The sequence below is a fragment of the Temnothorax nylanderi genome, unplaced genomic scaffold (assembly GCF_030848795.1).
Source record: "Temnothorax nylanderi isolate EJ_2023f unplaced genomic scaffold, tnyl_v1.0 TNYL_tig0098_pilon, whole genome shotgun sequence".
NCBI lineage: Eukaryota > Metazoa > Arthropoda > Insecta > Hymenoptera > Formicidae > Temnothorax > Temnothorax nylanderi.
In genome coordinates, this window is record NW_027249160.1 from 58,848 (window position 1) to 73,368 (window position 14,521).

The following is a 14,521-nucleotide window of genomic DNA, read 5'->3' on the forward strand; positions in this document are numbered from 1 at the left end:
TTATCAAAGATGAGTCGCGCTTCAAGTGATCTATTTACAATTACAAAAAAGAAATGATATCTTTTTTTAAATTACAGCGCCAATTACAGAGAGAACATACACTGAGAAAAAAAATTTGTCAATCCCAAGAAATATTTAGTCCGATACGTTCAACTAAACATTTTAGTTAGTTAACTAAACATTAGTTGAATTAATTAATTCTTGATTAAGGAAACGAAATAAATTGTTGAAACAACTAATATTTAGTTAACTAACTAAAATGTTTAGTTGAACGTATCGGACTAAATATTTCTTGGGATTAACAATTTTTTTCTCAGTGTATTTTTCGAGATACAGACTCACAAAATTGTCTCACAAAAATTGTCTCACAAAATTATTAAATTACAAAATTGTTACTTTATTCAATCCAAGTGATATCTACCTCGAAAAAACCTAAATAACAAGTGGTATCTATTTAAAAAAAAAAATATGTGAAATCTTTTAATACTGCGCCAATTACAAAGAGAGAATATATATATTATATATACCTTAACAAAATTATTATTATATCACGAAATTGTGTTACCAAACTCTCAATCCAAGTGATATATATATTTCAAAAAAATATATTAAATCTTTAAATTACGCCAACTACAAAGAGAATATATATATTGCTTTGAAAAATAATTGTAGTGCAACTACTCTTAAAAAATAAAACAAAATTGTGTTACCTAACTCAACCCAAGTGGTATGTATCTTTGTATTCCTGAGGATCTTTCTATCAACCCAAGTGGTAGTAGTTTTAATTCTCCTTGATAAAATTATAATATTACAAAGAATCATTTAATCATTTTAATCACAAAGAATTAAAGAGGTAACATTATAAAATAAAAATATTTAATTAAAATAAAATAAATAAATTTTTCTTGTAAAAAACTTAACGCTGCTTTTTTAAAGTCTATCCAGACAAACTTGCATAGGTGCATAAGCATATGCATAAAGAGATGGATTGGTCTATTTCCTTTTGCACATATATCTGAACCAATCAATTTCTTACGCTTATGTTTATGCGCGATGCAAATTTGTCTGGATAGACTTTAACCCTTAACTGGCACACGTCCGCGATTTCGAACGTTATCTGCACACGGGGTGTTGTACACCCCACACACTTTGAACGTTGGGTACGGCGAAATGGAGGCTCCAATAGGCTTGAAAGAAATCAAGTACATACATTAAACACTGGAAAATGATACCCATTAGCCTAAAGTATGAAATTTTTAGTTTTGAGGCTTCAAAAAAATTCCTGCTCTTGGGGTGTTCAACACCCCATGTGAAGGTATCAATTTTATACGTCAGATTCGAATTGTGTTTGGAAGCGAAATTCATAGATTATCCGACCGAGAAAGATGTTTAAACTTGACGAAAGTTGTTTTGGGGTGTTTGACACCCCGCGTTCCAGTTAAGGGTTAAAAAAGCAGCGCCAAGTTTTTTACAAGAAAAATTTATTTATTTTATTTTAATTAAATATTTTTATTTTATAATGTTACCTCTTTAATTCTTTGTGATTAAAATGATTAAATGATTCTTTGTAATATTATAATTTTATCAAGGAGAATTAAAACTACTACCACTTGGGTTGATAGAAAGATCCTCAGGAATACAAAGATACATACCACTTGGGTTGAGTTAGGTAACACAATTTTGTTTTATTTTTTAAGAGTAGTTGCACTACAATTATTTTTCAAAGCAATATATATATTCTCTTTGTAGTTGGCGTAATTTAAAGATTTAATATATTTTTTTGAAATATATATATCACTTGGATTGAGAGTTTGGTAACACAATTTCGTGATATAATAATAATTTTGTTAAGGTATATATATAATATATATATTCTCTCTTTGTAATTGGCGCAGTATTAAAAGATTTCACATATTTTTTTTTTTAAATAGATACCACTTGTTATTTAGGTTTTTTCGAGGTAGATATCACTTGGATTGAATAAAGTAACAATTTTGTAATTTAATAATTTTGTGAGACAATTTTTGTGAGACAATTTTGTGAGTCTGTATCTCGAAAAATACACTGAGAAAAAAATTGTTAATCCCAAGAAATATTTAGTCCGATACGTTCAACTAAACATTTTAGTTAGTTAACTAAATATTAGTTGTTTCAACAATTTATTTCGTTTCCTTAATCAAGAATTAATTAATTCAACTAATGTTTAGTTAACTAACTAAAATGTTTAGTTGAACGTATCGGACTAAATATTTCTTGGGATTGACAAATTTTTTTTCTCAGTGTATGTTCTCTCTGTAATTGGCGCTGTAATTTAAAAAAAGATATCATTTCTTTTTTGTAATTGTAAATAGATCACTTGAAGCGCGACTCATCTTTGATAAAGTGTGTATCACTTGAGTTATAATTTTTTGGAATAAAAATACTACTGCTTAGGTTTTTTCGAGATTTTTCGAGATACAAAGATTACGTCTACCACTTGTTACTTCGGTTTTTTTTAGGTAAAGATACTACTGCTTAGGTTTTTTCGAGATTTTTCGAGATACAAAGATTAGGTCTACCACTTGTTACTTAGATTTTTTTGAGGTATAATATTACCACTGTTTTTTTTCTAGATAACAACATATTTGGAAATAAAAATACTACTGCTTAGGTTTTTTTTCGAGATTTTTCGAAATACAAAGATTCTCAATGTATATTCTCTCTGTAATTGGCGCTGTAATTTAAAAAAAGATATTATTTCTTTTTTGTAATTGTAATAGATCACTTGAAGCGCGACTCATTTTTGATAAGGTGTGTATCACTTGAGTTATAATTTTTTTGAAATAAAAATACTACTGCTTAGGTTTTTTCGAGATTTTTCGAGATACAAAGATTACGTCTACCACTTGTTACTTCGGTTTTTTTTAGGTAAAGATACTACTGCTTAGGTTTTTTCGAGATTTTTCGAGATACAAAGATTAGGTCTACCACTTGTTACTTAGATTTTTTTGAGGTATAATATTACCACTGTTTTTTTTTTAGGTAACAACATATACACTACTATGCGTGTACTTAGCGCCTTTCTTTACCTTTTTTTAAAAAAGGTAATTTTGTACGGATATCACGCCTTTTTGTAGTATTACGCATTTTATAAACATTATGTACAGAGTGTTATTTCGAGGTATAATACTACCACTTTGTTGTTTTCGAGGTAACAACATAATACATATATACTACATATATACTACTATGCGTGTACTTGGCGCCTTTTTTTTACCTTTTTTTGAAAAAGGTAATTTTGTACGGATAGATCTTACCCAATTGTAACTTTTTGTCAAAAAATATAATAAATCTCTTTTGTATACTTTGCAAAATATATCTGTTTTATAAAAATGTAACACTTTCAACGTAGAATAAGATAGTGATTTAAGTTGGAAACTGTGCAAAATAAACTATTTTTTTATAAAATATTCGTAATAAAATCATATTTAATGTATAAAATAAGTCACGTATATAACATTCTTAAAATTCTTACCCAATTGTAACTTTCTGTCAAAAAATATATAAAACCAGTAATTTATTTTTAACAAATTGTAACTACAATAGCATTATTTTGATAAATTGACTAAAATGATAGTCTCTTCGAAAAGGTCAATTTTAATTATATTACACATAGAAATTTACATGCGCGTTTAGCTTGGATTTTAACATATGTATTTTCCTTTGTGCATATATTATTGATTAGCTTAGAGATATAGAGATAGAGAGAGAGATAATAGCTTATATAAATATATCAAGAAAAGCTTCGCTTCTTTCTCTTTACCAAAAAACAAATTACAGCCAAAAACACATCATTATAACAAAAAAATATATGGATAGACAATGACCAGATAAAAAACTATTTTTTAATACAATTAAAAAGTATTATTATAAATTAATATACCAAAAAGCTTTTTGGCGAGTTATTACACGTTTTATAATTTTTAAATAATTCATCCACGCGTAATTCTTAACTACATAATTAGGTAACTACATGTCACAGAATAGTTTATTAAACTATACTATTTTATTGAGTTTAAAGTTTCCAAAAATTACATAAATATGCTTATTTATTGATTTAAAAAAAATTGTGTTGTATCCGATGTAAGTCAAGCGAATTGGATAGATTCTTTTATATGTACAAGTCTGATACTATTGTTACATTATCGAGATATCACATGACAAGCTTAGAGATAAATAAAATATATAAAGTATCATAAGCTTTCTATACCGAAGTTTTAGAGAAAATTTGTATCAATATTACGTAGAATATTTCGACACAAATTAATTGATAGTCGTAACAAAGATAATCGATTTAAAAATATAAATGAAACAGCTTAATATAGATTATTATAAATTTGATATCACATTAGAATCAAATTACAATATGCTATTATACATCATATATTAATACAGATTTAAATATAGCGGGATTTATAATAAATTAGCTGCGAAAGTAACATCTGAACAATATTTTTACAACAATAACGTGATTATATTACAATTTGGTACTGGCTGGTTGCAATAAAAATTACATTAATAATTCGAGAACTGTTATAGCTCTTACAGTATTATACTTAAGCCCTATATACAGTATAAACTCATATAGATTGTTAGTTCCTGTAATTTTCTTACTTCTGCAATATATCAATGAGAATGCGTCACATATATATTATATATATATCGTGTTTGGAATAAAAATTATATCATTATATTTCTTCTGCAAAATGATCCACTTCACCATGATCATGAAGTACCGACACCACGCTGCAAGAATTTTAGGGAATAGGAAAACGAGTGATACATATAGTTCAAAAAAATGAGTATAACACAAAAGATATGGAGAACAATCTTACTAAATCTCTTAACCCTTAGTACGATCGTTATTCCATACGTTTACAAAATATTGCACGGAAAAAACGATAACAATAATGAGTATAGTATCCACAAAACTCTTGAACATATTTATGTTATGATTCTGTTCACCAGATTCTCTTTGCTTCCTCACAACTTGTTCTACAATCTGCTGTATACAATTCAATTTCTCACCATGTTCTATCACTTGATGCTCTACTTCTTTCATTATGTCAATTATCCTAAAATTAATATATTTAATTATGTATTATCATCGATTATAAATTTTGCGCGCATTACTATAAAGTTATTAATTCACGATGCTTTTGTTATATTTTAATATTCTTACCTAGCAGTTGAACGTCTTCTTTTTCCTAAAGATTGACTAGAATCAGTATGTGCCTCTGCAGATGAGCTTCCAGAATCATGAGTCTCTGTCAAAGGCATGTTATTTGATAGCTGCCTCTTAGAAGATTTGAGGACTGATAAGGAGGAACGTGATTCAGCTTGTAATAATAGAATCTGCAATGATTTTGTAATTTACATAATTAATCAAATTTAAATATGCACAATGATATATTTTAAAAGCTTCATCCGTGGTTAATATGAGGTGCTAACATTAGCTAGAAATTTTTTAAATTAATTTTTGAAAGCTATGTCTTGACTTTTTTGCTAAGAAGCTGTTTTTAGTACTCAAACTATCTAAACAAATGTTTTCTGGATTATAGTAAACGTATGTGTTAATTAAAGCGCAAATAACAGTAAATTAAAATCTTACTCCTGTCCGCTTGTCCGTTATTAAAAAATCAATCCATCCCAATATCCTGAAATAGTAGCTAAAGTTTCCTTTCCTAAGCGTATTCGTCCCACAACTTGGTTCATTAATTCCGCACCGCCAAGAAACGGCTAAAAATATTATCATATAATTAAATTAACATTATTTTTAACATCAAATTAACATAATTAAACATTATTACTGTAACGTAAAAAATAATTAAGATCTATCAGCTTTTAAATCGCGATTTTATTAAAAATTTTGGTAATTATGCAAAAAAGCAGCAAAATATACTATTTGTTACCTTAAGTTTAAATTCTAATTCAGTTTGATAGCCGGTTTTCTCACATATTATGTTGACTTTTCCACCGAGTTCCATAGACAACGTTCCCATAAAAATGCCTTTGCAATGTGCATAAGGAATTGTCATTGTATAATCTTCACCTCTTGGCAGCATTGTTAATACAGCAATGCCATCCAAAACTGCAGAAGTGGAATTTCCTGTAAAAGTTTGACATATGTGTTATTAGGTAACGCTATTAATATAAGTATCAGACAGAAGTATTAATATTACATCCTTGAAACGATTCAAGTATATCTGCAAAGACATTTTAATTCTCAATGCATAATGTTGAATTCAGTATTGAGAAAATATTCTATTCAAAGTCGTAACTTACGAGATATCCGTCACGTATCAAGATTGATTATTACTACTTTTACGCGAGCCGTTACTTTTGTAGTACAATAATAAATTAATTAATAACTTACGATAATTCCTTCGCGTAAACGGGAGGACTCCTCGGCATCAGAGCTCCCTGCCGTCAATATAAAATTGATCTTTGATGTTTCCGAATCGCTTAACGCTTCGGCTGTAGATGGTAGCATCTCGTTAACAGTATTGAATGTGCCGTCGTAGCTATCCGACTCGTTTCTCTGTAATAATATTTGTAAGAAAATGTAAACACTCGCATAGTTAGTAATATCGCATAAACGTAGTTAGTATTAGTAATAATAATAAAATAAAATAACAGTAATATATAGAATAATAGATAATAATATAAATAAAACAATTACCTTGAATTAATCGTCGCGTCGCGTAATAATAAAGAGTCACACGGTCGGTCTCGCTCCGACACTACCGTATCTCTCGATAGGTTAAGTGAACTGACTGTGACGTGACAGCACGCTGAACGCACTAACTATCTGCACTGCGCGCAGTACATCTGCACTGAGCGCAGTACAAACACGTATATGAACGCACTATATCTGCACTGCGCGAAAGCGCCGCCAGTGGCGAAAAAGTGAAAGGGACATTTTCTCTGATCACGTGATCAAGATATCGCGGCGTTAGGAGGAGGAGTATCTTAAATAAAATTTTTCACATTTGGACTTTGCGTCGCAATATCTCCGCTCGTAGGGCACGTAGCGGAATATTATAAGAGAAACCCCCCCCTATTTCGACCCCAAGCTGTCGATCAAGCCTACTTAGAACTTGATCCGTTCACTCGTTTATCGAGATCTCAACATCTCGAGTACTCGCAACCCGTCGCGTCGCGTAAAAGAGTCACGGTCGGTCTCGCTCCGCGTGTACTTGGCGCGAGACACTACCGTGTCTCTTGATATTAATTATCAGTGATTGTGCATATGAGTCACCGAATTCACAGAACTTCGATTGAAACTTTCTTTTTTTCTTTGAAACCAGTGTCAAGGTAAGTATATATAAGTATTACACGGTTTGAGCAATAAAAAGAAAGATCAGATGCCTTGAATCGCTGGAATTTGACTAAATGTACGAGTACGTGTGACGGTCGGCGCGCGCCAAACTTGCATGCACAAAGGCGGATGAGAAAGTTTGGTTTTTATTTCAGTTTTTAGCTCACGCATATAATATCTTTTCGAATTTCAGTGTCTTTTCAGTACTCTTCTTCTGATAATTGTGTTTGAAAAATAGCGCGCTCGCGAAGCTACCCCGGATAGCGACAGCGAAAGCGACGCGGCGAGAGGGGCCGAGCCCGATCGTGTTTTGTCTTACCGGTCCGCGCTCGCGACACGATTCTTGTAGCAACGCGTTAAATTGCGTAGTCAGCCGAAGCACGCGGAAGCGACAACACGCGAGATATATTCTCTTCTTTGTTCGGACTTGCGATATTCAGTAACCTCTCGTTGTAAAGTTTATTTGGCAGTATTATCAGAAACGTCTTATAATTCACACGAATAGTGACTTTTGCTGCTCATTAACGTTAACGTTCACGGTGCGCGGCATTTATCGAGCGATCTTGGGGCGCGCAAGCCGGCGAGGCCTCGGCGTTGCCTCATTACACCTGCGATAGAGCGAAGTGCAATTCTCGCGCCCGCTATAGAGGAAGAGAGGGTGCGCGGGTTTCCTCTCCGTACGAGATATCCAGGAGAAAGGACGTTCCATCCTTTGCCGACATCGTCCTTGACGATAAGACTACGAACGCTAAGTACTCTGTACGTGTTATTTTCTATGCAATATCGGACAAGCTCTTGTATCTCTTTCGACATCATTCGGTTGAGTCGGTTTCGCGATAGGTGCGATCCTATTCGGTATGCATTCTATCGGGCCCGCGATGGCCATGACTGATGAGTAATATTGCGTTAGTGCAATTATTCCGTTTGATTGAATGATTTCGTATGTTCTGTCGTGACCGATACATCTCGCCGCCTCGACGCGATTCGAGATCTTTACAGTTGTTTACATTCTCGTCGGCAGCCTCGCCTTTGATTTGACTTACCCCCTCGTCGCGTCAATTGTTGTATTGTGAGCAACCGTTACGCTTATCTGTATTCGATTCCCGATTACTATATAACATTATTCGAGCTAACAGCCTTGCACTGATTCATTTGCGTGATATTACTCGTACTTTATTCACATGTGTTATATCCCATGTGCGAATTTCATAAAGGCTCAATGCTGGCTTGGTACTGGTGCCAGAGTTACCAGTACTGGCTGACGATTCTGGGCCAGTACAAGCTAAGATCGGGGTCATTACTGGGGCAATGTCGGAATGATAACACGGGTCCCAGTCTTGGCGCCAACTTTGGCCCGACACAGAGTACTAGTACGGGGACAACACTGATTGCCAGTATTGGGCCAACTCTTGGCGCCAACTTTGGCCCGACACAGAGTACTAGTACGGAGATAACACTGATTGCCATATCATACTCGCGGCGTGTTGCTTTCGTGCCGCGGTCGTTACTTCCGGCGCCGCTCGAGCAAAAAGCTTTCTAAATCCCCTCGCGGCGTGTTGCTTTCGCGCGGTTGTTACCTCCGGCGCCGCTCGAGCGAGAATTTCTCCAAGTCCAATTCGGTCTTTCGATACTCGTGGCAATGCTGTGTTCGTATAAGTTACACGACGGTGGCGATCGACTACGAGCGCGAGCGAACGGGAAACGATGCTCCCCGCATCGACTTCGTCGTACGTGCCCCTTTCGTGTACGTATTCCACAAACGTTTTACACATTTGTACGGACCAAGCGAAACGCGTTTGCACGTCCGTACGTATCGCTCGTGTCGCTCGGCTCGCCGAGCGCACCGCACCTCTTATAGTACCCAACCGGCCGGCCGAGCGATCGGCGACGCACGGTCTTACGCACGGTTGCTTACGGGCGCTGGAGGCGAAATATCGAGACCATCGGGACTTGATCGCTGAGAGCGACGACGACGGCATGAACGCGGTCGTTACCTCCGGCGTGGGCTCTAGCGAAAAGTCCCCTCGCGGTGTGTTGCTTTCGCGCGGTTGTTACCTCCGGCGCCGCCCGAGCGAAAATTTTCTAAGTCGACCCAATACATGCCCAGTACTGAGCCGACTCTCGGCCGTAGATCAATATCATTTCTGGCCTTATACACGGTCAGTACTGAGACGAGACTCGGCTCAGAACAGCATATGATTGCATGGGGGTACTGGCACAATACTGATCTAGTGGTTTATCCGTACTGGGGCAGCACCACCCATCAAGTCTTGGCAGCCAATATTGTGCCACTTCTGGGCCATGCGGACAACTCTGGCAGAAGTCCGACATTCGCACATGGGATTACTCGCAACATATCTTTGGTGGATTTATTGGCATTACATTACTTGCATATTATTTTACATCACTTTACTTGCGCCACGTTATTCTCATTATTTTATAAACTTCTATAACTTTTATGATATTTTGTGATTGACAATTATATTTTGAATACCACCCCACCGGACCCGCTGAGATAACTAAATCCCTGATATCCGTGCACCTGAATCAGATCCTAACTGTCTACTTTTGTACATTTTAAACAGATTGTTTTTAATTTGTATGCTTTATTTGCAGTAGCAAGAAAGAATTAAATCAGAGCAGCAGATCATCTCTCAATGTTTCCAAATCCAGTATCAGCACTAAAGAAAAACAATACAACCAGGACAAGGTCAGAAGTGATAAAGGTAATGGGAATTATGATGATTTCTTGCAATAGTACTTTTATTGTCACCAATACAAATCATACAACGTAAAATGAATTTAATTCGTTGCAGGGGTTGTAGGAAAACTTCAAAAATCTGCAAAAAAAACATTCTGATGTCAGTAAACATAAAAATAGAAAAGAAAATAAAGAGAGAATAAAAAAAGGTATTGACAAAAACAAGAGAGTGTCTGACAATGCTTTTTTTTCTTTCATGTTATCATCAATCATTTTTTATTAATTATTTTACAGCAACAGCAGATAAATCTCAACGACCTGTTCTCGGAATTGCTGACACCAATAAAAAATTAGAAAGAAGTAATTTATTTACCTCGAGTTTATTGTTGAAAAGTGGTAAAAGTCCCTCAAACTCTATTTCAAGTGCTCTTCCAACAAATGAAAATGATGGTAAGTTAATGATTGCATTTTCCCAGTTGCATATATCAGTCTTTAGCAACAATGCTAAAACCACAAAATGTCATGATAATTTTGGATACATTTCTTTTGATCCTATGCTTTGTTTCCAGGAAATAACACTGACACTGATAATTTTGAGGAGATGGACCCTCGAGCAACAAGCTCCCCACGAGGACATGACCTTGCCTCTGACATTTCTTGCGAGGATTACGCTAAGGACCCAGATTATGAACCACATTCCAATGATGGTGAGATATTGTTTTGTTAATAACTGTTTGGTATTTTACAAATGAATGTTCTTCTGTAAACTCATCGATTTATTTTTAATTGTAGACTCAATTAGCCACAAAAGTCTTGATGAGGTCAGCCAATCGCCAGCGATTGAGCCGATAAATTTAAGTGAGCAAGAGATCAAGACAATAAATGAAACAACTGACAAAACGACTCTTAGCAAACCTCCCGAGCAGATTGATAAATTTTCACCTATTCGTAAGTAATATTTTCTTATTTTTAAATATGTAATTCTTTTAAGTATTAAACACCATTTTTAATTTATTTTGTCACTTTGCAGAGGTCATGAGGCTGCAGTATGAAAAAATCAGTAGACTCGAAAAGGCGTACATAAAGCTCGAAACGACTGTTGAAGAAATACGTCAGCTTCTATTGAATAGGACAGAAGTGCTCCACCATCCAAAGGGCTTCCCAAGTCTGCCCTTCCCAACGTTAGAGGATGCTAAAACTGCTGAAGATCTCACAAATAACAACCCTTCCATAAAGGATTATATTGTAAGTTGAAAAATACCTAACTTATTCATTATATGTTTTGTTACTTGAAACTTCTCACATTATTTCTTTAAATCTCAGGTAAAAAAATTAATGTTTGCAAGCTCTGGAAAATGTGAGAAGGATTGCTCAAAGAAAGTTATGGCTCTTCTTATGCCAAATCACACAGGAACGTTTTTTAATTGGAAAGGCGGAAAAGGAAAGCAGCTATTTGGGAGCTGGAATTTAAAAGAAACAGTGATCAGTAAGTGAAATTGTAAAATTTATGTTCTTTTACATTATTTTTTTCACTGATATTTTTTGTTGGGATTTTGACACTTCTTTTATTTTGTGTTATTTCAGCGGCAGTTAAAAAATTGAGAGGAGACAAGCTAGACACAGGAAAAGCAGAAGATGGGATAAAGGAGTGGTTAAAAGAAAGATGTTTTAGAAAAAAATAAATTTTGTGAAATAAATTTTGTGAAATAAATAGCTTTTCTTTGAAATACTAGCTTTTCTTTTTCTTTCTAATGTTTCGTGAACGTTTATTCGCACGTTCTCTGAACTTTTCTTAGCACATTCTCTGAACGTTAGGAACAAACGTTCCATCCAAACGTCAGACGAACGTTTTTGTGGTGGCACTTCCAAACTGTTTCCGAACGGATCAGGTTCGAACGTTACCTAAACGTTTTACCGGCGTGCGTGTGCTGGTGGGGATTAGACACGTGTTTTTTTTTTTTGCGGCGTATCTCGACGTTTAGGGGTTGAAACAACCCCTCGAAAATAACGGATTTTATAGTTTTTTGCGAATATCTTCGAAAATATAAGGCGTAACGACAAAAAATTTGTACGAAATGTTTATGGCTTTTTGTGCTCTTTACAATGGAGTAATCAGATTTTTCAAATTTGTCACATTTTTTAATTTAACCCCACCCCCACCTATTATTTTTGCCAAATATAACAATTTTTCCAACGCAAATTTAATAGCGTCAAATGCCAAATACATCCATGTGTATTTTTATTATGATACCATTATTAGATTTTTGGCAAGACGAGATGATATGTGGTATAGGCGTCGCGCTGTAGGTAGGTGTTGCGTTATTTCTGTTCAGTTGCGCCGTACGCTTAAAAATTTCCATTTCAACTCCGGGATGACCGAAAGCGCTGATGCAAGGGCCAGCGCAAGGCACTGACAGCGAGAGGTTAACGCTATTTCGAGAGTCCTAGACTAGCAACGGAATGTCGACTCCGACATTATAAATACCGCCGAATTGTAAGATTGGGCGGGCAGTCGCAAATCATAATCTGAACGAACACGTGCGTCACATTAACCGCTACAATAATATACTATCCCGGTTACGGCACAACAAAATCAACAACCAAATTCACGCATTTGAATATCATTTGCTTGTGTCATAATTCCGAAAAGCAAGCATTTCAGATCATAAGTCTGAAGTGTAAAGAACTGTGTTGTACGCTGTCGTTTTGTGAACATGTAAGTGCATTTTTATTGTTAACTTTTATTGGTTTCTTACGCTTGTTACTTTTTTCTTTGATATTGAATATAACTTTTTATTCAGCTCTTACTCAATCTTTGCCAGTCTTGCCCCTGGTGGAAATAATTTTACAAATTTTCACGCAAAAATTATGCGAAAACTACAATTTCTTATAATATAATTACAACTTTTCACGCTATTTTCACGTAATTTTTACGTCAAAAGTACGCGATTTGGGCCATGTTTGTAATTTTTCATAAATTTACGTAGAAATTTTTATGAATAACTACAACTTTTTGGATATAGGGGAGACCGGGGCCTAATCGTCGCCGGGGTTGAACCGTCAAATCAAATATCTCGGAACCTGTATATTGTGCGAACTCGCTATTAACATTGTAAACGCTGCTTATGGTACCCATGTGACCAACGGAGTTTTGGCAGGTTATCTGCCGTGTTATGATTTTTACGAGGGCAAACGTGTTTTCGGAAGGTGAAAGTGAAATTTTCTGCGCGTGGAAATTTTGTAATATCTGCAATAATATTTGCTCTCCAAATCTCAAAGTACGTGATTATAAAGAGTAATGCATGCTGAACACGAATCCAGTGTAGTTTTTTCATTATCGTTGATGTCTAATATTTCGTGGGCGATCAAACCTGAAACTTGTGCTTGGGGCTTATCCGTCAGTAAGCACCCGGGGTTTATCCGTCAGTCTCGTTACTGTGGCGCGCCGGGCGCACGACTTCGGCTCACGGCGATTTCAGGTTAGGTTTCCCTCGAGCGTGATTCTGTCTTCCCTTGCACGTGCGTCAGTTTGTATAGGAGGGAAATGGTACGCACGTATCGTCGCAAAACGGGTGTTTTGGCCGACCGAAAAGATGGCGGACCGTTGTTTTCGAGATCGCTCGCGCTCACGGCACGACGGCGAGGCACGGCACGGCTCTGAGATCCCGTGATTTCCGCGCGAGAGTTGACATGCCGCGCGCGTGGTAGATCGTCCCGACTCCCGGCCGCGGTAAATCGTCGTTGTTGGTCGTTGTGTCAGTGACAGTCGCGCGTGCGACCGCATCGTCCAGCGTTCGCCGCATCGTCTCGGCGTCATTGTCGCCGCCGTTGTAGTGGTGGTGGTGTCGGTGGTGGTCATCGTCGTCGTCGTGGTGGTGGTGGTCGTGGCCGTCGTCGTCGTCGTCGTTGCTCCGTACAAAGCGACGTAAATCACAGAATCCCTGGGTCCTGACGGAGCGATTCCGACGACGTGTCGTCGTCGGCGCGTCGAGGAATCGGCGCGAGGACGCCGTCGATTCCCGTCGACAAGGAGCAACTCAAGAAGGCAGTTCTTGCGGTGAGAAAAGATAAAATAAAAAAAATGCCACACAAACAGAACCGCAGCCTTCGACGAGCAGTGGGCGTAAATCGAAATCAAGGAAGCAGCAGCGATCGGATTCTGACGAAGACTTGGATAATACGTGCTGCGTGTGCTCAAAGAAGTTGACAATAAACAGAGCATATGGGAAACAGTGCATTGCGTGCGAGCGTAGGGCACACAACACATGCGTGCGCTTGTCAGGATCTGTATTCACGTGCCTAAAATGTTTTATGGAATAGGTAAAACAATTATTTTTTAATAAATTTTTATATTTTTCTCTTAAAAAACAATTATTAAAATGTATCCTATCATTTTTCAAGATTAGATGTATGTATATGTATTGAAAATGCAGTGTGACGGATAAACCCCGGGGGGGTGA

The 14,521-nt window shown here is 36.2% G+C and overlaps 1 protein-coding gene and 1 long non-coding RNA gene across 3 annotated transcripts; one reads left to right on the plus strand and one right to left on the minus strand.

The window, feature by feature from the left end:
* Positions 1 to 4,023: 4,023 nt before the first annotated feature.
* Positions 4,024 to 7,311, minus strand: LOC139775400 (uncharacterized). 2 transcript variants are annotated; one of them, XR_011718825.1, is made up of 7 exons: positions 6,722 to 7,311; positions 6,416 to 6,580; positions 5,952 to 6,148; positions 5,651 to 5,778; positions 5,222 to 5,394; positions 5,068 to 5,114; positions 4,024 to 4,785 (listed from the first exon to the last, which is right to left on the minus strand). It is a non-coding gene; the product is annotated as an uncharacterized lncRNA (long non-coding RNA). The 2 variants fall into 2 exon arrangements; XR_011718824.1 differs by having other exon boundaries at positions 4,024 to 5,114; positions 6,722 to 7,308.
* A 2,684-nt stretch (positions 7,312 to 9,995) lies between these two features.
* Positions 9,996 to 11,788, plus strand: LOC139775399 (uncharacterized). The gene is made up of 8 exons (XM_071711331.1): positions 9,996 to 10,086; positions 10,177 to 10,270; positions 10,356 to 10,511; positions 10,631 to 10,768; positions 10,854 to 11,009; positions 11,092 to 11,306; positions 11,385 to 11,547; positions 11,646 to 11,788. The coding sequence occupies exons 4-8, from the start codon at positions 10,663 to 10,665 to the stop codon at positions 11,741 to 11,743; spliced, it is 738 nt and encodes a 245-aa protein (XP_071567432.1). The 5' UTR covers positions 9,996 to 10,086; positions 10,177 to 10,270; positions 10,356 to 10,511; positions 10,631 to 10,662; the 3' UTR covers positions 11,744 to 11,788.
* Positions 11,789 to 14,521: the final 2,733 nt, after the last annotated feature.

Excerpts from the sequence above, each read along its gene's own strand:
- LOC139775399 (XM_071711331.1), top strand. The coding sequence starts at position 10,663 with ATGGACCCTCGAGCAACAAGCTCCCCACGAGGACATGACCTTGCCTCT. Across the intron at positions 11,307-11,384 it reads CTTCCATAAAGGATTATATT|GTAAAAAAATTAATGTTTGC; the intron begins GTAAGTTGAAAA and ends TTTAAATCTCAG. Across the intron at positions 11,548-11,645 it reads TTTAAAAGAAACAGTGATCA|CGGCAGTTAAAAAATTGAGA; the intron begins GTAAGTGAAATT and ends GTGTTATTTCAG.